Source organism: Lontra canadensis, unplaced genomic scaffold (assembly GCF_010015895.1).
Source record: "Lontra canadensis isolate GAN:19392208 unplaced genomic scaffold, GSC_riverotter_1.0 scaffold249, whole genome shotgun sequence".
NCBI lineage: Eukaryota > Metazoa > Chordata > Mammalia > Carnivora > Mustelidae > Lontra > Lontra canadensis.
This window is the reverse complement of record NW_022631243.1, coordinates 22,163-41,847: the sequence shown is the minus strand read 5'-3', so window position 1 is coordinate 41,847 and position 19,685 is coordinate 22,163. Positions and strand designations below refer to the sequence as shown.

The window sequence follows — 19,685 nt, the reverse complement described above, 5'->3', positions numbered from 1 at the left end:
AAATCTGAATATTTTTAAATTTTTTGAGTAAAATATGAGAGTTTAGCTGACCCAATCTCACTAGAGAAAATTTTAGAAGTTAGTCATACAAAAGATAAGGAATGGAATACTTTGATTTTACTTCATCCAGCCCATTTCCATCCCCTAGGAATGTTAATATTTAGGTAATAGCACACACAAAAAAAAGAAGATAAAAATGTAAAAGACTATCAGGCACGAGATATTTTGTGGGGTGATGGAATATATTCTAAAATTGGGTTGTAGCAATGGTTGCATAACTCTGAAAATTTACTAAAAAAAATCACTCAATTGTACACTTTAAATGGGTTTTATGTGAGATAAATTATGTCTCTATAAAGCAATTTTTAAAACATTATATATACACACAAACATACATAACCTTCCCCTCCCCACAACATGGATTACCTCTGTATTATTATTTAGAGCCTGCTTGGAAGCATTTACTCAATCAAATATTTATTAATCACCTATTTGTTAAGCACCAGAAATACAAAGATGGACCAGACACAGGAAATCCTTGGCTTTAAGGAGGTAGTATTTATGACAGAGAAATATAATAAGTTAATAATAAAGCCTAACATTTAGTAAACATTTGGTGCCAAACACCATTTATAACACATTACTTGATTTTACTCATCTAATAAATGTAATGTGTTATAACATGCATATACCGCTCTTGACAGTAGAAAGTCTGCAGTAAGTAAAAATGAATGTAAGCCTAATCTTGCCCGTGGGGAGTCTGCTTGAGATTCTCTCTCTCCCTCTCCCTTTGTTCTTTTGTTCCTCCCTCCTACTTGCACGTTTGCTCACTCTCTCTCTCAAATAAATCTTGGGGAAAAAAAAAAAAGAGCTCATTTTCCCATTCTTTTCCTACTTTCCCTCCTTTCATTTCCACTTGCTGATCCCTCCAGCAGCAGCCATCATGGGCTTATTCATGCATTTGCCAAATATGTATGCTGGCAAACTGCTTGTGATTAGCAGATAAATTCCAACTTTATTTATGACATTTCCCATTTATGACAATAAAAGAGAAATTTTGAACACTTAATGTTAAATGCTTACTCAAACTGTGATTTCTCAAGATAGTATTTATTAATAGTAGTAGCTATATGCATTACTAGTGATGGGCAAGTCTTCATAAGCCAAATCAAATTTCCACCTCTAACAAGTAAAAAGCTTACTCAAGATTGAGTAATAGAGAAGTTTGAAAGTAAATTAAACAGGAGGCCAGATTTAACCTTGGCAAGTTACTTAACAATTTAAAGTAATTCTACCAGAAATAGTAATACTTTAAAATGATCCACATCTAAATTTTAAGCACTGAAACAATCAGTACATAAATATAATTTAAAAATCACAAAAAAATGTGAGAAATTGTTAACTGTTAACTCCAGGGGCACCTGGGTGGTTCACTCTTTTAAGTGTCTGCCTTTAGCTAAGGTCATCTCAGGGTTCTGGGATTGAGCTCTACATTAGGTTCCCTGCTCAGTGGGAATTTGCTTCTCCCTCTCCCTCTGCCCTTCCACCTGCTCATGTGCATGCTCTCTTTCCCTCTCATAAATAAAATTTTAAGGGGAAAAAAAACAGTTGTTAACTCCAAGGAATGGGAGTACAGTAGAGTTTCACTACCAAATATTTGAACAACAGAGAAATGTATTAAATTCAGAAATTATACTTACCTCTTTGGAAAAGTTAGAAAATAAATGTAGGAAAAGAAAGAAGTTCAATTTCCAGTTTTTTATGTTTGTCTGTCTTGTACAAGATACACACACACACACACAATCTTTAGTGTCATATCCAAGAAATCCCTGCCCAATCTAATGTCATGAAATTTCTGTCCCATTCTTTCTCCTAAGAGTTTTGTTTTAGGTCTTACATTTAGGTCCTTGATCCATTTTGAGTTAATTTTTAGTATATGGTGTTAAGGGTTCAATTTCATTCTTTTACTTGTGGCTATCAAATTTTCCCAGCCCCATTTTTTGAAGACTGCTCCTTACCAATAAATGGTCTTGGTGCTCTTGTCAAAAATCTTTGAATATACATGCAAGAGTTTATTTCTAGACTCCTATTCTATTCTGCAGGTCTATGTGTGATTTTATGTCAATACCACACTGTTTTGATTACTGTAACCTTCAAGTTAAATTAGGAAGTGTGAGACCTCCAACTTTCTCTTCTTTTTCTGGATTGTTTTGGCTATTATTCAGCGTCCCTTGAGATTCCATATGGACTTTTCCATTAAATCTGTAGATCACTTTAGGCAGTACTAACTTTTAATAATAGGTCTTCCAACTCATGAACATGGGATGCCTTTCCATTTATTTTTGCTCTCTTTAATTTCTTTTAACAACATTTTGCAGTTTTCAGTGTGAAAGTCTTATACCTCATTAGTTAGGTTTTTCCTAAGTAGTTTATGCCTTTTGATCCATTTGAAACTCAATGTTTCTCAATTTCCTTCTCAAATTGTTCCTTATGAATGAATGCTGATTTTAAATCCTGTAACTTTGCTGAATCATTTATTACTTCTAACATATTTTTAGGAGGATCATTAGGGTTTTCTACATATAAGTTCAAACCACCTACAGAGAATTTTACTTCCTCCTTTCCAGTGTGGATGCCTTTTCTTTTCATTGCCTAACTGCTCTAGCTAGGACTTTTAGTACCATGCTGAATAGTACTGGTGAAAGTGGACATCCTTCTTAGTCTTCCAAGGAAAGCTTTCAATCTTTCATCATTGAGTGTCATTTGCTAGGGCTTTTCATATTTGGTCTTTATTATATTGAGGTTGTTTCCTTCTATTCTTAGTTATGAGAGTTTTTATCGTGAAAGGGTATTGAATTTTGTCAAATGCTTTTTTGGGTATTTTTGCCCTTCATTCTGTTAATTTGGTACAGTACATTGATTTTCATATATTGAACCATCCTTTACATTCCAGGATCAAATCCACTTGGTCAGGGTATATAATCCTTTTAAGATGCTGCTGAATTCAGTCTGCTAGTATTCTGAAAATTTCTACAACACCGTTCATCAAGGATATTGTTCTGCAGTTTTCTTGTAGTGTCTCTGGCTTTGGCACCAGAGTAATGCTGGCCTCACAGAATAGATGTGAACATATTCCCTCGTCTTCAGTTTTTTGGAAGAGTTTAAGTGGGACTTTAATAAAGTGTTAATTCTTTAAATATGTGGTAGAATTCACCAGTGAAGCCATCTGGTTCTGAGCTTTTCTCTACTGGGAGATTTCTGATTACTGATTCAATCTCTTTACTAGTTAGAGATCTGTTTAGATTTTGTTTCTTCAGGATCCAGTCTTGGTAGGTTGTGTGTTTCTAGGAACTTATCCATTTCATCTAGGTTATCCAATTTGTTGATGTAAAAGTCACACATATCCTTTTGCAATACTCTTTTCTACAAAACACATGACAAGTAAAAACATTTATCTTATACAAGGAAACACTAAAATATGGGTACATTAACTAAATTCCAATGGTTCTCCGTCTGGGGTGACCTTTGTCATTCAGAGAACATACGGCAATTTCTGGAGATAATTTTGGCTTTTACAACTGGGACGAGGCATAGTACTGGCATCTACTGCCAGAGACAAGGGAAGCTGCTAAAACATTCTACAATGCACAGGATGGTTCTCCACAACAAAAAATTATTTGGTTCAAAGTATCAAAAGTGTTAAGGTGGAGAAACTTGGCTGCATTCTATTGTGAGTTATTCTAATAAGAACCCAAATTAAGTTCAAATACATTTGGAAAAATGTACACAAGAAAAAGTAAACATTCTAAAACATTTAGTAGTAGTAAGATTATATAGGATTACTTTATTTTCTCATTTTTCTAAAAAAATTTCTACAATTACCATGCCCTTACCATTTCAAGAGACAAAAAATTACCTTGTTTTAAAAAATTTGATTGAGTCACTACTTCTATTTTTTTTTAAGATTTTATTTATTTGAGAGAGAGTGAAAGTGAGAAAGATCACAGAGGGAGAGGGAGAAGCAGACTCGCCGCTGAGTAGAGAGCCTGATGTGGGGCCTGATCCCAGGACCCCAAGATCATGACCCAAGCTGAAGGAAGACACCCAACTGACTGAGACACCCAGGTGCCCCTCATCACTAATTCTAATTAATCAGAGCGCACACACACATTTTTTTTAAAGTTTCATTTAATTCCCTGCCACTGATATGCTAGTCTCTGTAATGAAAATTAAGAAAAGACTGGTATACAAAATAGACCTGGTCTGTACTCTCAGGGAGCTTCTAGTCTGATGGGAGAAATTAACACAGAGTGACTATGCTAACAAATTATCATCAGTGTTCTTAAGGAAAACAATAAGGGGGATGGGGTGGAAGGATGGCATCTCTAAGTAAATAACACTGAAGACTCAAAGGATGAGAAATAACCAAGCAGTGAAGGAAAGGGGATGAAGGTTAAAAAAAAAGGGGGGTGGAAAAAGCATTCAGACAGAACAGTAAGTGTAATGGGCCTAAAGAGGAAAGAGCTATCGAAGTGTTAAAAACAATTAAAAGAACATGAGAATATAAGTAAAGGAGATAATAAAGTGACAGAGGTAGGAGAAAAAGGGACCAGAGCTGGCAAGGCCTTAAGGTCTCAGTAAAGAGTCTGGAAGCGAAGAGTGCTAGGAACCTACTGAAACAGAGAAAGGGCATGATTTCATTTTTTAAAAGAACCATGCTAGTTGTTTTATGAACCGGAGAAGAGCAAAAGCAGAAATAAGGCAATCACTATGGAGATGAGATTAATACTGAGGTTATAATGATGTGCCTCAGATTTTAATAGTGAGTAGAAAGTTAACAGAAAAGTAAAATGGAGTGACATTATCTAAATAATGTCATACTTACAACCTTGTCTAAAAGAAACTTCTCTTTCCAGGGATGCTGCTGCAGAAGCAGGCAAAGGCTGTTCTTTATCAGTGACATCCTCCCTTCCACACCACTGCTGACTGGGTAAGGGGTGAAGGGGAAAGCTTGATTCAGGAAAAGCCAATCCATAAGCAGACGAGCAGTAAAAAACAATCTGTTTCACCTTGGGTAGAACTTTATTGGCTCAGATTCTCTCAGTAACTGAACCCAAAATTACATAAAGACTAATACAGTATCGGGGCGGCAGGGGGAGGGGGAATCTAGTACTGGGTTAGTGGCTGGCGGAGCAGTAAAAAAAGGATCCATGAACTCCTACCACCAAGACACTCTTACCTCAAGTATCCTGAATAATGTGAGAATGGTTCTTTAATTTTCCTAACACCCCACACCCTTATTTGACCTAGTCTGGATAAAGGTGTTCTCTTCACTCTTAAAGGCTTAATTAAAGCTAGTACCCATTAGGTGGGATTTTAATTTTACAGAAACTGACGTTACAAAAAATGATTAAGCTTTCCTAATGGCATATATCTATTGAAATGTAATCCTAGGAACTCCCACTCTAAAAATCAGGCTTTTACACCAATCTCATGGGAAGAGTTACTGGACAGTAAACATTTAGGATGTCTTTTCCCTTCATGTTTGAGGTATACCACTTATTGTAAATTTGAGTTTACGAAAGAAAGATAAAAGATCTACTACAACACTAGCTCACAGTAGTTGAATATCTTCACAGGGTCCGTTTAGAGCAGGGATCTGAGAAATTTTGACCTGCTAGATGTACACTCCATGAGAATTTAGCCTGTGCTATTCACTGTTCTATTCTCACTGTTTACAACTGAAGTTCAGACATAGAAACTGAGTATTTACTGAACATATGCATTCAATAATAGGGAAGGGTAGACAGAGAAGTCAGTAAAAAAAGAGTTAACAAGAGGTAACCTAAGACCCTTAGGTAGTGGAGAGTTGTCACGGTCCCTTTTTATTTCTATTGAGCTTCTTAAAAAAAAAAAATACAGCTTTATTGAAATATAATTCACACACCATACAATTCACCCACTTAAAGTGTACAATTCAGTGGTTTTTAGTATAAAGTTGCACATAAATCACCACCATCTAATTACAGATCGTTGTCTTCACCATAAAAAGCCTATACCCATGAGCAGTCATTCCCCAAGGCCTGGGCAACTACTCATCTACTTTCTGTCTCTAGGAATTTACCTATCCCAGACATTTCACATAATTGAAATTATAGAATATGTCATCTCCTCTGACTGGCTTCTTTCAGGCAGCAAAATATTTTCAAAGTTCATCATGCTGTAGCATGCAGTAGTACTTCATTCCTTTTTATGGCAGAATAGCATTCCATTGTATGTAGAGACCACATTTTGTTTATCCATTCATCAACTGATGGACAACGGGTTGTCTGGTTTGGCTACTATGCTTAATGCTGCTATAAACATTCATGTATAAATTTCTGTGTGAACACTTATTTTTAATTCTCTTGGGTTTATACCTAGCGGTGGAATCGCTGGGTCACATGTTCTAACTTTGAGGAACTGCCAAACTACATTCCAAGGTGGAATGCACCATTTTACATTCCCATCAGCCATGTAGGAGGGTTGCACTCTCTCTACATCCTTACCAACACTTGTTACTATCTTTTTGTTTACTTATGTCTGTTTCCACACTTACTAAAGAACCTATCCTAGTAGGCTAAAGTGGTATCTCATTACGGTTTTGATATGCATTTCCCTAATGACTAATAATGTTGATCATATTTTTTATTTGTTTATTGGTCGTAATTAAGCTTTTTCATCACTTGAGGATAAAGGAGAAGCTGAAGAAGAAAAGGAAACTGGGGAAAATTATTCAAGACATTAACAGAAAAAACGTGAACATTCTGATATAAGAGCCAAAACATACTGAGTTTCAGTTACTGAAGAACCAAGAATAATGTAACAGTGATTTGAAAATATTAAGACTACATTTTGCTTGCTTTTCTGAATGAGCAAGCAGCTGAAAGTGACCACAGAGGACGAGGGTAATGAGATAGGATGGGTGGCAAACAGGACAGGGTCACTTCATACAAGCAAATAGACACTACTTGTAGAGCTATCAAGATACAACTACCATTAACTAAACAAATTTATGTTTAGGAATCACAAAGACATGCTATAAAAATTAAAACAAATATTAAGAGTAGATACTGAGCAACTTAAGTTTCCACAGAAGAATAGGAAACTGATTTGCTTTCTAATATGAAAAAATATGTCTACCACCAAATTATGAAACCCCACATTATCTTGGGATTCTGACTTTTGTTCATAAAAATGTAGTAAATTCCCAGGTTTTTCAGAACACATTATTAAAAATGTAATTTATGTTAGGTTTAATGTAAATTAAATTTAGGGTAAAAGTGACAGCAAATACAATTTTGGTCTAATAGTAAGTAAACGGTAATAGAAAAACCTTGGGTTTTAAGTAAAGCCAGCATGTCTGTGACCTTAACTCATTTTTCATCACAGGTACTCAACAGTGTGAATCAAAACTACTTTGGTTAAATTTACAATCTTGTGGAAAAAGAGTTACAAACTACATAAAATATCTACTAACCTACTTACAACCAGGATTAGAGAAATGAAGTCAGAAACTAGTAATTTTGCCACAGTTTGGTTGAAGCACATACAAGAAAGGCTTTTATTTGAGTGCTAATGGACGGAAAAGGAAGCCTTCCCCAATTCATGTGATGTGATTTGAATTACGGTACACGGCGGTACAAAAGGAACTGCAAACAAAATGTTATTCTGACAGGGAACACAAGGGGTTATTTGGATATAATGAACGATGAAGCAAGCTGGAAGAAAAAAAAAGACCCTCCATTCACTCTGTATATACTATATGCCAGGCATTATTAAGCATTTAAATGGTTTCGAGAGACTTAAAAAATAAAAAAAATAAATGGTTTAGTGAGATTACCTTCCATAACTATTAAATGGAGGAACCAGGACTCAAATCCAGGTGTAACTGACTCATTAGTCCATTTTTTTTTTTACATGTGATACTATAAATCCTTTTAAAGGCTTTTATTAATTAAAAGTGAAGGTAACCTCTTATAGAAGCAACAATAATAAACAAAGACAGAGGTTCTCAAAGTGCGATCAATAGGTCCCTGTGGGGATGCTGAAACCTTTGCATAGGGTCCACAGATCAAAACTATTTTCATGTTACTACTACTATTTATTATAATGCTAATATCTGTATAGCAATGCAATGCAGTGGGTAAAACTACTGGTACTTCAGTATGAATTAAGGCAATGTCATCATGCTGTATGAGTAATTACCGTATTTCAGTTAAAAAAAAAAAAAGCAACAAAAAAGGCTGGTTCACTTAATGTCCTTGATGAAACAGTAAAAAATAACCTTTATTAAAAACCTGCCTTTTCTAAAATTTTGTGATAAAATGGGGATTACATATAAACTACTTCTGCAGCAAACCCACTTCTGCAGTATGATGACTGTCTCAAGAAAAGTTTTTTATGACTGAGTTGCAAATTGAACTACCATTTTTTCATGGAACACCATTTTTACTTGAAAGAACGACTGACAGACAAATTATGGCTATTCAGACAGTGTCTGGCAGATGTTTTCACAAAAATGAGCAAAGTGAGCTTATGGCTTCAAGGGAAAAAACTTATAGTGCTTCTTGCTAATGATAAAATTAAAGCTTTCAAGTGAAAATAAGAATTCTGGAAAACCTGTATCTACCACTGTGAGCTTCACCAATTTCCAAGATTTAACATTTTTCTGATGAACTATTTGGTGACACTAACTGATAATAATTGTGAATTTTCACTGTACAATAAAATATGTCAGCATTTGGAAGATCTGCATAACTCTGCGAATTAATATTTTCCAAATGACCAATACATGCTGTCACAAAATCAGGCAATGATAAAAGATTCCAAGCATAAGACAGACCTATAAATTTTAACATAACAGAGTATGAAAGGCTCACTGATATGGCTTAAGATTCCATATTACAACCAAACTTTGAGAAACTACTATTTCATGAAGTTATAATACAGTATCAAACAAAAATTTCCATAATTATCTGAAAAGGCTATTTACTCTAACCCTAAATACCCTCCCTTTCCAACTGCCTATGTGAAGTTGGGTATTTTTCATATATCTCAACCAAAACAGCATTATCACAAAAGATTGAATTCAGAAACAGGTATGACAATCCAACTATCTTTTCTTGGCCAAACATAAAAGAGACCTTTAAAAAATGTTAAACATGTTCATTCTTTTCACCAAAGTTTTTGAAAAAACAGCTCACCAAAGTTTTAGGTTATTTTTCATTACAAATTTATGTATATATAAAATAGTTTCATTATTTTTTATGAGTTAATATTTCTTAAATCATTAGCTTTAATTTCTGAAATGGTGTTTTCTTTTGAAATGATAAATATTGACAGAAACCTACAAACAAAGCTCTTTGAGGGTCCCTAATTTTTAACAAGCATAAACAAGTCTTCAGCCCCAAAGCTTTGAAAACTTCCAAATTAAGGCCATTAGAAGCAAATATATATTTTTTTTATTTAGTAGGTGCCATATAAAGATTGTTCTCACATTAATTATAAAAAAAAAAGGTCTCCCCTAACCCTGTCTTTCACTAAATCTAAATGGAAAGCCTATAAATGTGTTCTCTAGAGTTTAAAGTCCACAAAAGATACACAATTTCCAAAAACCTCTGGGAGAAAAAGGAAACACTTACTGAATACCTACTATATCCTACGGACTATGCATTTACTATAATCTTTTAACCAACTTTGAGACCTGTGTCAAGGCTGAAAGAAGTTAAGAATAGGTAATATGGTATGGTATAAATATACATACTTTACTTTGACACATACCTGAATTAAAATCATTCCCTTAAATGTGATGCTATAAAGTCACTTAACTAGAGATTTTTCTTCTATAAAAGGAATCATTCCTATTATTACACACACTGAGAGAAATGAGAACACAATTAAAAGCATATACAGTATGTGTTTCAATCATACTTCTCTGTTCCAAACTAAACCAAGTACCAAAATCATCATTCAAGATTAGACTTGACAACAAACTCTCATTTTATCACTACAGTCCTTAAGTAGATAAATGCTACTCCAGAAAACATTTAAAAAAATTTTGAGGACCTGGGGTGCCTGGGTGGCTCAGTTGTTAAGCATCTGCCTTCCGCACAGGTCATGATCCAGGGTCCTGGGATCAAGCCCTGCATGGGGCTCCCTGCTCCACAGGAGCCTGTTCTCCCTCTCCCACTCCCCTGGCTTATGTTCCCTCTCTTGCTATGTCTCTCTCTGTCAAAAAATAAATAAAATATTTTAAAAACATGTATTTTTTTTAAGATTTTATTTACCTACTTGACAGACAGAGACAGAGATCACAACTAGGCAGAGAGGCAGGGAGAGAGAGAGAGGAAGGGAAGCAGGCTCCCTGCTGAGCAGAGAGCCTGATGCTGGACTTGATCCTGGGATCATGACCTGAACCAAAGGCAGAGGCCTCAACCCACTGAGCCACCCAGGTGCCCCCCAAAATATGTATTTTTTGAGGACCCACATTTAACTATCAGATATTAGAGATCAATGCTTTAAAACTACATGCACATTTTTTCTAAAGTACTTTCATTCTTTTAAAGCTAAATCACTCCTACAACTCTTCCCATCTTGTATATATATATTCCTTTGACATACTAGAGACTATGAAAAATGGAGATATTTTGATATCGCAAAGAAAATTATCAATGAAGAAATTCTGAAACTGACTGCCTTATAAAACCAGGAAAGCTGGCAGGGACGCACAAAAACAATTATTTCATTCCTAACTATACTTCTATCAGATATTTCATATTGTCACATGCTTGGACCATTATACAAAAAATTAGACTGTAGTTATTTTAAGTATAGCAAATATGTTCCAAGATTTGTGATGAGAGAGGTCAGTGTCTAAAAGTTAACAAGACTTAACAGCTTAACAATGCCTTTCACTCCGTATAGTTATAAACTACCAAAGCCATTTAACAATAACAAATTAGCTGATCAATTTATTAAACTCTTACCAACCAAGCAGAGTTCAAGCTCACTGCATATTTTATGTTGTGTGGACAATCACAAGTTTCCAGTCATTTAATATTTTATTATTCTTTTATTTTTAGGGTAAGTTTTTTCCTTAAAGTTGTATTTTAGATGATCTAATTATCTTCCAACAATTTTTGCTCCATTAGAACTTGGATACTCTCAGAACTTCTATAAAAATCACACAGATTTATTGGAAAGTCTACAAAAGAATCCCCCTTCTAGTTTTAAAACAAACTAGATGAGCTCTATTTGGTCTATTCTGACAACGATTTTATTTGAAGTTTGATCACTACCCATTTCCTGTGCAGAGTTCAGTGTATCCTGTCTATAGTTACTTTTCTCAAACTAATAATGATGATCCTCTACCAAACTGCAAGAAAGCTGCCTAGCTTTGAGTATCATCTAAGAATTCCCATAAATTATTTTACATGGATACTGACATAATGCCTAATTCTTTAATGCTTTTATGTTTCAAAAACTTAGCATGACCACATTTTGGAAAGGTACCTTACTGAAACGTAAGAATAAGTATCATTTTGAAAGCTCCGAATCAGTTTCCACTTCTAACACTTAGAAATTGTGACTTTAGAAGGGTCAACAATTCCCTGTGGTCAAACTGCCCTTCAATGAGTAATTACAGAGCTCTCCGTTAAAAACTTTCCCCTTTAATTATAAATTCAATGTAACTTAAATTCTGTATGGACACAGAGAAAAAACCGAGAGCCAATTGCAAACAAGGGAATAAAAGAATCAATCGCAATGAATCCTATTAAATCACCCTAACCCCCAAGCAGAAAATCTAAAATTGATAAAATGCTCAGACAACGGCTAGGCATCCTCCTAACATCAACCTATTAATTTTCACAACACTAATAAAGCAGATGTCAAGTACCTCTATTTTAACGGATTAAAGAATCCTAAGACTGACAGACTCTCTCAAGGTCACCCACAAAGTTAGAGATCAGCAGATTACACTAAACTCTCGGACTCTGTACTCTATTTCAAACCAAACAATGTTAGATCAAACTGAAAAATGGTACAATTACCTCATTCTATGTTGTTCTATATCTGTGCTGCCCAGTAAGAGAGCCAATAGCTTCATGTGGCTATTAAGCAGCCAAAATGTAGCTAGTACAAACTGATATACACTTTAAATGTAAAATACAAACTGGATTTTGAAGACTTACTATGAAAAGAATATAAAATATCCCAGTATTTGTTTACATTGCTGATGTTATATTGGTATCTTGGATATACTGGATTAAATACAATTCACTGGTCAGCGATGATCCAGACTTCTTGTTTTTTGTTTTCTTTTTTAAGACTTTATTTATTTATTTATTTGAGAGGAAGAGACAGCAACAGAGAAAACTTGTGGAGAGGAGAGAGAAGAGAAGGTTCCCCACTGAGCAGAGCCTGACATGGGCCAGAGCTCCAACCCAGGATCCTGGGATCATGACCTGAGCTGAAGGCAGATGCTTAACCAGGTGCCCCAGGTCCATACTCCTTTACAAAAACCTCCCAATGAAATAGATGTCATCATTAAGACCTAAACCAAAAGCAGTATTTTCTTAGAATCTGTTGTGACAAAACATAGTAACCATATTTGGAGGGGACGGTTATGGGCATAGTAAGTATTCTGAGGAACACAGACATATATGTAATTAATAAATACACAAAATAGACCACTCTAGTGTTCTCTAAGAATGGTAAAAGAAGTTGCTATTTCATTACAGGTATATGTGACTTTAACTAAGTGAGGAGAAAGTATAATTTCCATTAGAGTCAAGTCATTTCCTTAAGTGAAAAGATCCCTATTCCTTTTGTACACACAGGGTTATCAAAGTCATCAGGGATGCCCATAGGCACTATAAACTTCTCAAAAAAATCTGGTTAATGTGTATTTATAGTTATTTTTTTTAAATCACCTATAATATTGTTTCAAGAGAGTCAGCACAATCTTATTTTGACTAAAGTAATGAGAAATTCACAGTAAGAGGAAACATCAATTTACAAAACAAAACAAAAACAAACAGGACCACTATAACAGTCTGGCAATCCCAGAAAAAGTTACACATAAAGTTACCATATGACCCACTAATTCTACTCAGTGGTATATAACCAAAGGACTTGAAAACAAGTCCACACAAAAATGTATACACAAATGTTCATAGCAGCATTTCACATAATAGCTAGAGTGGAAACAATGCAAATGTCCATCAACTGATGAATGGATAAACAAAATGTGGTATATCCATAGGCTGGAATATTATTCAGCATATTTTTCATCCACAAAAAGGAAGGAGGCATTGTTATATTTTTGTTACATGTGTGAACCCTGAAAGCATTATGCTACCTAAAAGAAGTCAGTCACAAAAGATCATACATTGTATAATTCCATTTATAGGAAATATCTGGAACAGGCAAATCCAGACAGACAAGAGAGTAATGGGCAATAGAGATTACCCATGAGTTAGGATTTCTTTTTGGAATGATAAAGATGTCCTGAGTTGATTGTGCTAATGGTTGCACAATTATGTGAAAACACCAAAAGCCACTTTAAATAGGTGAATTGTACAGTGTATGAATTACAGCTCAATGAAGCTGTTTAAAAAAAAAAAAATGCAGCCAGAAATGTACATGAGGGAAAGGATTAAAACGGTCAGGCATCTAATAGCTGTTTTTTGGGAATTCATAACTTAGGGTATTTATGTTTTTAAATTTTGTAATTCTTTTCATTCTAAATATTGATATTAGCAAAAAAGTTTCATTACATCATTACACAAGTAGGTAAATTTAACGAAAAAATCATAAATTGTACATTTAAAGTATTAAGGATGGCATGTGAATTACCTCAATAAAAATGTTAAAATTTTTTCACTAAAAAAAGGATCACAGGATGTCTCACATTAACCTTAAAACAATCACAGAACTACAGCCACAGCCCCAGATATTTAAAGATCCTCAAACTACAAAACCCGCTAAAAACAACACAAACTACCTCAGAGATTGAATGGCTTTGTGAAAAGCTCAAAAAATAATTACTATCTCAGTGAAGCAATGCTCAAAGTTCAGAAACAGGTGATGGGAATTTCAAGATTTTAGTATAAAAAAGGACACAGGGACAATACAAAAAATACAACTTGACCACTAATCTTTTATAAGCTAAACTCCTGATTCAGATACAGGATGCAAGCATTTAAAAAAAAAAAAAAAAGATTTACCTAGACTCTTAAAACTAAAGGGAAGAAGTCTTCAATCAAAATTCTGTGATTTGTGTGTGTATGTGTTTTACCCACACACCTCATGTAGCCTAACAACCTCGGGAAAAGCTGTATCGAAGAAACTGTGAAGGGTTTTTTTTTTCACCTTTTTAAAATAATAAAACGTGATGGTGCCCTTCCATAGCCCACCCCATCCCCCACTACCACCACCAGCAGGTGGAGGGAAAGGATACTGTAGACTAGAGGATGACAGCTTTGTATAACCCTGTGGACTTTATATGTAAGAATGCAGCTGGTGGTCTCTCAGGAGGGGATAAAGAGATTTGTGAGCAAGCTGAAATAAGGGGTATTCTTTGCCTGGAAGAGGGCACACCGTGAGCCACATCTTCAATCAGCTATATCCAGAGTAAAACACAGGCCGCTGGAAGGCACTGTTAGCATCATCAGGATGGCCTCTCACGCCGGGGGTGTTTTTTTCAACGGAGAAGTTGACTCCTGTAGTTTGGATATTGGGGGGAGGCAGGGGTAAAGCGGGAGTCGGGAAGACCAGAAAAAATGCCTTTAAGTGGAGACGACTCGGACCCCGCAGGGGAAGTTCCGAGCCCCACTCGGTCGCCACACACTCGTCCCCCCCCCCACCTCCCACCGCCCTCCTCGCGGCGCCAGACGTCGCGGCCCGGGAGAGAGCCGGAATCGCCGCCGCTGCCGGGGCTGGGGCCGCAGCCCGGCCGGGGCAGCGCGGCACACGCACGCCTCCTCCGCACTCGCCGCGCCCGGCCGCCCCGCCGCGCGGCCCAGCCCCTCGCACCCGCGCCGGGCCGGCTCCCCGGGGCAGGCCTAGGCCGCGTCGGCCGTACCCCAGCACCTCGCTCCCGGGCGGAGGTGGACCAGGCCCGACACAAACTTCCCGGCGCGTTCGCAGAGGCGTCACGGACTGGCCGGCCCCCAGCGCCATTCCCCCGCGGCCCGGCGGCGGCACCCGCCCCTACTCCCCACACTCGGGAGTCCCGGCGGAGATCGGCCCGAGGCCCACAGCCCCCACCCCTCCGGCGCCCCCGAGTTTACCTCCAAGTCGCGGCCTTTGTTCTTGAAATTCTTGAGCCGTTGGTTGTCCAGTTTCTCGTTGTCCGCCATGGCCGGGCCGGTGACTCCTTCCCCCGCCCGGGCCCCGCGGGATCCGCCCCAACCACCACGCCGCACCGACACTCCCAGGAACCGGGCCGCCGCCTGAGCTGCAATGCCCGCCGGGCCGCCGCTTCCTTCCTCCTCTCACCTGCCTCCGCCGCGGCCTTCTCCTCCTCTCCCCGCCCGCCCCCCCCGCCCTAACCCCACCGCGACCGCAGCTCCGACGAAGACAACTGCGGGGCCGGGCGGCGGCAACGGCGGCGGAATGTGCTGCCGGCTGAGAAGGGGGAGGCAGCCTCGATCTGAGGGCCCCGGAGCCGCGACCACGCCCATCACCGCCAGCCCAGTTCGCCGATTGGCCAACCAGGCTCCGGTGCGCTCCACCAATCAAAAAGGACGATGGAGAGCGGGGGCGGAAGAGAAAACGGAAAGGGGAAGAGAGCAGCGTTGGGAGGAAGGGCCGGAGGACTGGAGGGCTGGGAGGGGCGCGGCGGGGGCAGGGCGGGGAGCGACCACGTGCCTCGGGAGCTACGGGGAGGAAGCGAAAGAGAATTGGACCACTTGAGGGGAGGCGGGGAAGGGGAAGGAGAGACCCGGGAGCGAGTTGGTTGCTCTAGTCCGGCCGCCCCAGATCTCTGTGTTCTAGGTTTGAAACGGAGTTAAAGTATTTTTTTTTTTTTCCGGTGCTCCTTCTCTTTCAGGGCATTGCTTGCGCGCTCCGTTGACTTTACAGGAAGTAGGAGATGCACATTGGCTCAGTCCGGTGGGGGCACGCCCTTCCCCCACTCCCCAAGGTCCATTCCCAGGCTGGGGGTCCCCGCCGTTTGAGAGCAAGGCCATAGAGTTTGGACCCGCTGGGGTGACGTGCGTTCGGGAGTCGCGGCGGAAAGCGAGAGGGACAGTGGGTGGAAAAGGGAAAGGACGCAGTACGCAAATCTGATTCATCCTTTCAGACCGTCCCCGAAACAGGTAGGACCTTGGGAAGCGCTGACGATCCGGTAATGATAACCGCCTCTTAGGTATTTCGTTTTAGAAAGTTAAAAAAAGTTACTTGGCCAGAAAGTACTAACTTCTGTAAGGCGGTGACTGTGGCACCTGACATAATAATGTAGTATTGTAACTGTTGAGGAAGAAAATGAATTCCCAAGGATATACATTTGTATCAGAATATAATTACTAGACGCAGAAATAACACAAGCTACGAAGGAACGTGTTCAAATATTTCAGAAAAAGTGGGAAGGAATGGTTTAAAAATATATTTACCAATTAATAGCACTTCAAATATGCAGGAAACGAAGTAGGCAGCAAAAAACTCAGGTCGTAAGGAAAGGGGGCCGTGTAGGAGTATTGGGTGTGTTTAAATTTGGCGAGGTATGGGGATTTCTTTCGGGAACTTTTACTCCTCGCCCTCCCCTTTCCTCCCACTTCCTTACTGATCTGAATACCTTCAAAAGTATACTTTCAAACGCCTAGCGGAGCGGAAGCTGTACCTGGAAATAATTCACACTGAAGGTTAACCTGAATGTAAATTCATTGCAGATCTTAAAATATAAATGAAGTTCATCATAGATCCTATTCTCCAAAGAATAATTTAATTGAAGTAACATTGCACACTGGAGCACTGATGTTTTCAAAAAAAGTTTAGGATAAGAAAGTTCAGTTGAAAAGATGGAGTGTGTGTGTGTGTGCGCGCGCGCGCGCCACCATTATGGATTTTTGTTATGAACCGAATTCTGTAAAACAAATTACTGGTTGAATTCCCACCCTATGAATATGTTATCCTGTCGACATTCATATATAAACGAATATTTTGTACTTCTTGGTATAAATTCCGTGATAGCTTTCATGATGAAGTTTATCAAATTGTCTATCATCCTATGTCTGTTTCTCCTAGCTACAACTGATTGGTAATTAAACAAAAACTTGAGTTTCTCTGCAGAATACCCCTAAAGAGAAGGGTGTGATCACAGTTACCCACTGAGAGGGACGCAGTACAAACAGGAAATACAACAAAATGATTTATTTTCTTTTATTATTATTATTTAATGTCTTTCTAAGGTCTGTCTTCCTCTCTAAACAACAACTTCTCTGAAGTCAAGGAACATACTTGTTTTGTTCCGTATCATGTATGTATTCGGCACCTAGTAGTACTTCGCATATGGTATGCCGTCAGTGACTATTTGTCAAACACAGGACCTGAATCTCAGCTTTTTTTAATGAATGTTCCATAAGTTAAAAAACAAGCCATCACTTTTTGATTAAGAATGTGGATTAAGTTGTTAGTGCTTTTAAATATATATATTTGTTAAGATTTTATTTTTATTTGTCAGAGAGAGTGAGTGCGCACGCACAGGCAGGCAGAGTGGCAGGCGGAGGCAGAGGGAGAAGCAGGCTTCCTGCGGAGCAAGGGCCCAATGTGGGACTGGATCCCGGGACACTGGGATCATGACCCGAGCAGAAGGCAGCCGCTTAACCGACTGAGCCACCCAGGCATCCCAAGTTCTTAGTGCTTTTAATTTACACTGGGTCCCTTCTAAGAATTCTTAATTTTGTGTCATGCTTAGTCCAGGGACAAAGTTCAGGGAGTAGATCAGACAGGCTTCAGGGCAGACTCCCCCTATATGTTTAAAAATAGTTGTGACACACTTTGCAGAGTGGAACAATTATGCGTAATTACAATGCTTAGGTTTGCTGGCCTAAATTTTTCATTTGAAATTATAACTGTTCTGTACTTTCGGTTCTTCCCAGATAGAACATACCTAGTTTATCAGAAGGGTAAAGAAGTTCTTCCAGGTGTTGGTAATAGCTCTAAATGCATATTGGCAACCTAATTGGCAAGATATGGTAGCTCTAACTGTAGTTAGGAGATTTCAGAAATTGAACTTGCAGAACTAAGGAAGTAAATGCAGCCATCAATACCATTTCAACAGACTTTTTTGTGTGTATGAAATATAGTTATAATCAAACTATAAAACCTATATATAACACCTGTTTTCAAATAGGATATTCAAGGTTAGGTAACATCATATCCTGACTTATTCTACTTTAGTATAAGAAGTCTAAAATTATTATGGAGATCCTTGCTTTCAATGAATGTGTCATGAAATTCTCCTCTTGGTCACTTTTGGAATAAAGAAATTTTCTTTGCAGCAGAGATTTGTGAAAGGATTTTGAAGGTTTATACAGGTTTTAGTTGATCAAATGTAATTTCAAAAAGAATTATAATTGATAATTCATTCAAGCAATTTGGAGTATTCTCATGATTCATACATTAAATTAAAGACTGTGGAGTGTTTCTTTAATCTATAATATGGATCTTATAGTTTCATTTTCTGTTTGGGGAATTATGTATGATTTCTTGAGCAGAACTGGGTAGTATATGCTGAAACAGGAAGCAATTTTATCTGTTGCTAAATCTTAACTAAAATTTAATTTGTGGGATGCCTGGGTGGCTCAGTTGGTTAAGCGTCTGCCTTTGGCTCAGGTCATGATCCCAGGGTCCTGGGATCGAGTCCTGCAGTGGGCTCCTTGCTCAGCAGGGAGTCTTCTTCTCTCTCTTCCTGCCGCTCCTACTTATGCTTTCTCCCTCTGTATCCCTCTCTGTCTCTCTGACAAATAAATAAATAAAATCTTTTTTAAAAATGTGATATGTGTTTTTTATAGTTGGACTGGTTCGTTTTTTGAGAGAAAAACATTAGACCTTTGGTAATACACCTTATTTTCTTAGGAAAACATAGCTAGTCAGGAATGGGGGGCTTCATTTATCCTCTTTATTGCCAGGATTTTTCTGACTTACAACTTGAGAACTCTGGAAAAAACTACTTCTTTACTCTGACTGAAGTTCCTAGATGGTAAAAGATGATGGATTAAAAGGCTACCTGTGGGTATTAATTTGATTGAAAGAGATGAGCCACACAGTTTTTCTTTAACTTAGTTTTTTTTTTAATTCAGTTTTGACTAATTAATGGGAGAAAACTTATAATTCTTGAGTACAAATCATTGATGACTAATTGATATCTATTTGTATTGCTACCTGGCAGACAGCCTAGTAGATTTTCTAACTTGCTTTTTATTTGGCCTAAAATAATGCTTTTAATTTTTAAAAAATAAATACTACAGAAGGAGCCATCTAAAAGCCAAATGGTCAAGAAGATTGATCATGTGACTTAGAGCAGTTTCTCTCAAACAGAGAGTTCCTCAGAACTTCCCAGTATTAGTAAATGTTTGTTTAAAAAAAAAAAAAAGTTTTCTTGGTCTTAACAATTTTAGGAACTTACAGGTGGGTGGTAG

At 38.0% G+C, this 19,685-nt stretch overlaps 2 protein-coding genes across 4 annotated transcripts in view; one reads left to right on the top strand and one right to left on the bottom strand.

Moving 5' to 3' along the window:
• LOC116862501 (importin subunit alpha-3) overlaps positions 1–15,516 on the bottom strand; it is a 55,890-nt gene extending 40,374 nt beyond the window's left edge. The window contains exons 1-2 of one of the 3 annotated variants that reach the window (XM_032849821.1): positions 15,336–15,441; positions 14,628–14,765 (exon numbers count right to left, since the gene is read on the bottom strand). Coding sequence is in view for 2 of the 3 variants with exons in the window: in XM_032849818.1 (XP_032705709.1) it covers positions 15,336–15,404 (69 nt within the window). In the remaining variant the exon portion in view is untranslated. Of the gene's footprint in view, positions 1–14,627; positions 14,766–15,335 lie in introns of all 3 variants that reach the window. The other 2 variants (XM_032849819.1, XM_032849818.1) reach the window with 2 other exon arrangements.
• Positions 15,477–15,965, top strand: LOC116862502 (serine/arginine repetitive matrix protein 3-like). Its single transcript, XM_032849822.1, has one exon. The coding sequence runs from the start codon at positions 15,508–15,510 to the stop codon at positions 15,958–15,960; it is 453 nt and encodes a 150-aa protein (XP_032705713.1). The 5' UTR covers positions 15,477–15,507; the 3' UTR covers positions 15,961–15,965.
• The last annotated feature ends 3,720 nt before the right edge of the window (positions 15,966–19,685 follow it).